The sequence below is a fragment of the Mycetomoellerius zeteki genome, unplaced genomic scaffold (genome assembly GCF_001594055.1).
Source record: "Mycetomoellerius zeteki isolate Tzet28-1 unplaced genomic scaffold, Tzet1.0 scaffold31, whole genome shotgun sequence".
NCBI classification, from domain to species: domain Eukaryota; kingdom Metazoa; phylum Arthropoda; class Insecta; order Hymenoptera; family Formicidae; genus Mycetomoellerius; species Mycetomoellerius zeteki.
In genome coordinates, this window is record NW_017257294.1 from 1,097,934 (window position 1) to 1,103,815 (window position 5,882).

General features: G+C 31.6%; 2 protein-coding genes across 3 annotated transcripts in view; one reads left to right on the forward strand and one right to left on the reverse strand.

The window, feature by feature from the left end:
* Nucleotides 1-790: 790 nt before the first annotated feature.
* On the forward strand, nt 791-3,417 carry trsn (translin). The gene is made up of 5 exons (XM_018451102.1): nt 791-962; nt 2,416-2,518; nt 2,608-2,823; nt 2,950-3,029; nt 3,090-3,417. Exons 1-5 carry the CDS (start codon nt 879-881, stop codon nt 3,342-3,344), a joined length of 738 nt encoding a protein of 245 aa, XP_018306604.1. The 5' UTR covers nt 791-878; the 3' UTR covers nt 3,345-3,417.
* A 480-nt stretch (nt 3,418-3,897) lies between these two features.
* LOC108724638 (glyoxylate/hydroxypyruvate reductase A) overlaps nt 3,898-5,882 on the reverse strand; it is a 2,350-nt gene continuing 365 nt past the window's right edge. The window contains exons 2-4 of one of the 2 annotated variants that reach the window (XM_018451096.1): nt 4,868-5,239; nt 4,142-4,509; nt 3,898-4,069 (exon numbers count right to left, since the gene is read on the reverse strand). In XM_018451096.1, the coding sequence (XP_018306598.1) occupies nt 3,938-4,069; nt 4,142-4,509; nt 4,868-5,239 (872 nt within the window). In that variant the 3' untranslated portion in view covers nt 3,898-3,937. Of the gene's footprint in view, nt 4,070-4,141; nt 4,510-4,864; nt 5,240-5,882 lie in introns of both variants that reach the window. The other variant, XM_018451095.1, reaches the window with a different exon arrangement.

A 5,882-nucleotide genomic window follows, 5' to 3' on the forward strand; every position in this document is an offset into this window, starting at 1 on the left:
GCCGCCTCTCGCTGCGCTCGGCTCGAATTCGCTACATCGCGCCGCCGCCCAGGCATGTTCGATCCTCCGCGCTCTGGCATTAGTCGAAATATTAAGTCAAATATGAGCATATAAAAAAATTTTTTTTTTTTCGAGAAATTTTAATAAATTTAAATAAGTATAAAAATATCACCTGTGATCAAAAAAAATAGACAGAGATAATTTCAGAAAGTTTATATCTCTTAATCAAATATATTTTCGTCTTTATATTTGTCGTCCTAATTTATATGCGAATGAAGATGAAGTTATTAGGGTTGACTAAGCGAAAATGACAAACATTAATAATTGATAAAATTATATATAGCACTATTTCGTATATTATGAATTAATAAACGGTGTGCGCAGCAGGCTATAGAATTCCATAGAAATACATGCATAATTAATAATAAATCTGATATAATATTGAAACTTAGGTAATCAAGCTTTAGTAAGAAATAAAGTAATAAATTTACCTCAAAGAAATATCTTAATTACATAATATATATGTAATAAAATGGAGCTATATTTTTTATTTCTTGATTATATATAAATATCGTTCAATTGTTTTTATCAAGTGTAAAAAGATGGAATAAGCGCTGAACGCAGCCGAACGGACAATCGACCAACTAGCGCCATCTAATTGTAACTTGACGCATTATCGCGCGCGAAAACCGCGCGGTGTCGCCATCTGTGATCGCACCAGCGAATCACATGGCGACGTAATATGCTCGACGGCGCATAGATGTCGCGTCGTTGTTTGTCGACCGTTACCGACGTTTATTCGACAAGATTGATCGGTGCGTGATTCATATATAGTTCAATATTGCGCGAAAGTGACTTTTCCTCGGAAATCGGAAATAATGGAAGAAACCATGTCGTCTACGATAACGGAGATGTTCACTTCGTTCCAAGACTGTTTGAACAACGAGCAAGAAATACGCGAGGTGCGTATCAACATATTTGAAAGCTCTGGTTAGGTTATGTTGTGAACCAGATCGCGTCTTCGCTACAATTTCGTATCTTTTTATTTCTTTTCTAGTTTAAATTTTAAGAGGTTTCGCGAAAGCATCGCTCTAATTTAACAGCTTGTCTATTGTAACGTTAATTTCATGTTCTCAACATAAATTGTGTAAGGAATATTACAAAAGGAAATGGTACCGAATACCCAGATTCACTGGTGACGTCGGAGTTCCCAGTAAACGAGAATGAATTAAAATGGATTAAAATTTTTTCTATCCGAATGCGTATTTTAAATAGCGAATACTTTTTTTAGATTTAATTGGGTTCAATTGGATTCAATTAGATTCAATTGTATGCAATTGGATTGAAAAGCTGCATTTCCTATTCAAAATTTTGAATTGAACAGTATTCACAATGCACAGAAAAAGCTGATATTATTTTTAGATTGAAAGGCATAGAGATATGCTCCATGCAATTCCTATAAATGAATAAAAATGCATTCAAGGTTGAAAAGCATTCATTTTAACATACCTGAATCCATGTTTCTGAAAATCTGAATCCATTTCAATACATTCTCGTTTACTAGGTTATTACGAACGTACACGAGGAGACAGAAGATGTAGAAAAGAGTAGAGGCTTTATCATATTACAATTAGAGCGACGTACAATGAGATGTGCTGCTGAGCTTTATTCGAAATCAACTGACTATAGTCGTTAAATGATATACATACATAGGTAAGTATATCGCCGAGAGTAATCTTTGCTTCGTAGGAAAGAAAGAAAAGGTTGTGAATGTATACATCGTGACACGAAGTAAACAACTGATCGGCAGAAAAACTCATGAAGTCTGACTACGTCGGTACCGGTAATAAGCGTGTTTTGAACAGAATAACTGTCGACAGGAATAAACGCTGAAATTAAATCGATAACGAGCACACATGTTTAACAATGTTATTTATGTAAATCTGAACATGATATGCCGATATAAAATAATTAGCATACTAAACAGTTACTGAGTTTAGTCTAAACAAGTTGTCATTTTGATGAGTGAAACCTCACTCTTAAAGATTGAACATTAAGCCAGTCTTTTTCAAGACTGACTCAGTTTTTCACTCTTTAGAATAAGATTCTACTTCAAAGAACTCAGAAAGTATGTTGAAGGATGTTATCGACTCTTCTTTGCTGTTAAAAGCTAGATGGTTTTCCATATCTTTTAAGCTTGATTTTTGCTTTTTATCTCTTGCCTTTTGTCTCTTATCGTGTTTCTGTTCGTTTTCTGTCTCCCAAGATAAAACAAACTTTGGATCAGAAACATGATTGTTAATTGAAAGATGATAAAGGAGAGGAAAAAGCAGGAGATAAAATCAAGACATAAGAAGCAAAGAGCACAGCAAAATATATTCTGGGTGTTTCATCAAATTTTTCTTTTTGTTTTAGCAAATCCGTGTCATTGTGAAGAATATTGAGAAAAATTCTAGGGATATACTGATGACATTGCAAAATATTCACACAGTGCATCACACAATGGAGGAAAATATAAGTATGTTTTTAGACATAAATATTTTAGAATTTTATATATATTATATACATATATATGTGTGAAATTTACTTGCTATTGGTAAATTACAGTTGTATCGAAATATTGTTCAAAAGCAAGAGAGATATTTGGGGACATAAGGATACAATATGCGAGTCTTGCTGAAGTGGTACCAAGCAATCAGTATTATCGTTATCACGATCAATGGCGTTTTATCACTCAAAGGCTGTGTTTTCTAGTTGCTTTAGTAATATATTTCGAAATTAAACTCTTAGTTGACAAGAAAACTGTTGCAGATATATTAGGAGGTAATAAATAATTATATTCAATGTTTATATAAATAATTATGTGCATTTAAATAATGTTTAAACATTTGCTTTTACATACTATACTTAATTTTGATAAACTCAGAATAATTTTCATTCTTCTTGCAGTAAAAAATAACAGAGAGGACGGCTTCCATTTGGATCTGGAAGATTTTTTACTGGGTCTGCTTCAGTTGTCTGCTGAATTGGTATGTATTTTCTGTAATCTTCTCACATATGACAGTTTCATAACTATGTGTTCTTTTTAGAGCCGTTTTGCTGTAAATAGTGTCACGAATGGTCATTACTCTTGGCCGATAGAAATCGCGACATTCGTTAATGAATTAAACGCAGGGTTTCGGCTATTAAATTTAAAGAATGATATATTGAGGAAACGTTTTGATGCTCTTAAGTACGACGTAAAAAAAATTGAAGAGGTAGTGTATGACTTGTGCATCCGCGGTTTGGTTCCGTCCCCTCGGCCTATTGAAGAAACGCCTACTGAAGAAACGCCTACTGAATAGGTTTCTATATCTTTCCAAAATATTTCACTTTAATATACCTCCATGTGTACAATGTCATGCAAAGAGAGATGGTGTTCATGCATAACATATAATATAAAAACATTTATATATTCTTTATTCAGATTTTTATACTTTAGATTATTAGCAATCGATAAATTGCTAATATAATCAAATTATTTCAGATATTAAGATAGTTCGTTTTTTTATATTTAAGAACTGCTACTTAAAGTTTAATATTTCAATATTTAGAGATATGTATCTAATTTATTTTACTTATTCAGTCAAAAGTAAATTATATAATTTATTTTGCAAATTTTGTTTTATGCTATGACAGATATATTTAATAGATAGTTTAATCTAAAGATACATATTTTAAAGGACTGTATAAAAAATGATAGGCATTTTATTTTATTTTTTGAAAAATTATATAAGTATAAGATTAAGTTGTATGTAACTTAAATATCAAAAACAATTACGAAGCCCATGATATCTAAAGCATTTTTATTTCAATCTGTACGTATATTTTAACAATAAATATTTATTATGTGTACGCTTCTTGTTATCCTAACAAAATATTTTATAATCTCAAACCTTTAATAGCCTTTATTAAAATCAAACACATTTATCAAGCTTTCTCCGTTTACATATCTAGCATAATTCGTGGCGAATAGCTTCGTAACATTATGAGCAGTTGTCACACCTGAATTATGTGGTGAAATTGTTACCTAAACAGACAATAGTATCGTTAGTTCTAGAGATCCAAATTTTTTATTTGCTAATTAACAAAGAATAATTACTTGTGGAAAACTCCATAACTTGCTCTCTTTTGGCAACGGCTCTATTTCAAACACATCCAAAATAGCAGCTGAAATCCACTTCTGCTCAAGAGCATTTATCAGGTCTGTTTCTCTAATAATGGAACCGCGGCCTATGTTAATGAAAACTGCATTCTTGTCTTTGCAATGTTCCAAGACGTTGCCATTTAAAAGTCCTATCGTGTTCTCAGTCGAAGGTAACACATTAATAATGTAGTCGCAATTTTTCAGGATGTCCGGCAAATTATCTACGGTTCTCTGTTGATCGAGAAATAGTAATTTCTCTTTCGGAACGGTACGTGTCATTCCCCAGATAGTTGCATCAAATGACTTTAACTTCTCCGCGACTATGTAAATATTAAAAGATGAAAAAATTTTTTTTGAAACTGTGTTGCTTACTTTACACGTTTTATGTAAAATTAATGATGAATTCGGTCACTCACGTTACACTGAATTAGTATATATTAAAGGCTATTTTATATAAAGTATCTAAATACAATGACCTAATCAACTTTGACAATAAAATAATACATGTATATTCTGTTGAGTGACATGATAATATTATTGGACATTTAATTGTTTAAAATATTTATGTGTTTTTACATTTACTTTGCTAACTTCCTGTATATCAGTTTTTAATATGTTTTAATCTATACTAGTGTAATGCAAATGACTGAATTCATTTTCTTGTTATTCGCAACTTACTCGACTTTCCTATTGTTCCTATTCCTAAGATACCTATAGTTAAATCACGTATAAGTCTGTGGTTCAGCAATCTGCCTTCTTGTTTCCATTCAGCAAGTTTTTGATTCTCGTATTGTTGTTTCTGGTCACGTTCATAGTTCACAATTTGCGTTATCACGTATTCGGACATGGCCAGACCAAATGACTCGTCCGAGAAACGAGTCAATATATAATCTCTTCGTGTGTTTTGCACATGTGGAATGAATAGATCCAAGCCAGCCCAGGTCGCCTGTATCCATTTGACCGATGTCAACTTGCTTCCATAAGGTATTAATAAATCACAGTCGGCTATTAATATTTCTGCCGCATTAAGCTTGGATAAAGTATCAGCTTGTTCTATATTGTAAAAAATAATATTTAAATGATTTGGCTATGTATGATGTTTTTTGAAGTTAAATATTTTTGTCGCGATTATCATATTACAATTTTTTAGGCGTTGCTTCGGTGAAAACTTTTTTTCAAAATTTTTGTACAAATACAATTTTCATACACTTTTCAGAAATACTGAGAGTTTTCTTAGAATTTTTGATACATGTGAAGTCTGAAATATTAAAAAATTTTTTATTCTACAATTTTTGAGAAAAATATCTTAATCCTTTTCAGATTTTTTATAAGACTTCACCACAGGTCATAGAAATTTTAGAAATCATAGAATTTTAAAATTTACATGTACAATTCTAAAAAAGATGTAGACTTTCTCAACACTTTTGAAAAGTATTTCAATTTGTATAAAAGATCTACGAAATTTTTTATAAAGTTATAAAATTATTCAGAAATTCTGAAAAATTCTGAGGAAAATTTCAATCAAGATGATGCACGTCTGTGTTTAAAAATTGCAATAATCTTAAATTAATAAGATCTGAAACGCATTTCTAATAAAATCGATTTTTTGCACGTCCATCATGTTTAAAAAATTAAATTCCTGCCATCGTTTGGCTCGCGCAGCGAAACGTGGCAGTGTCGAATTTTCCCGCGGCGG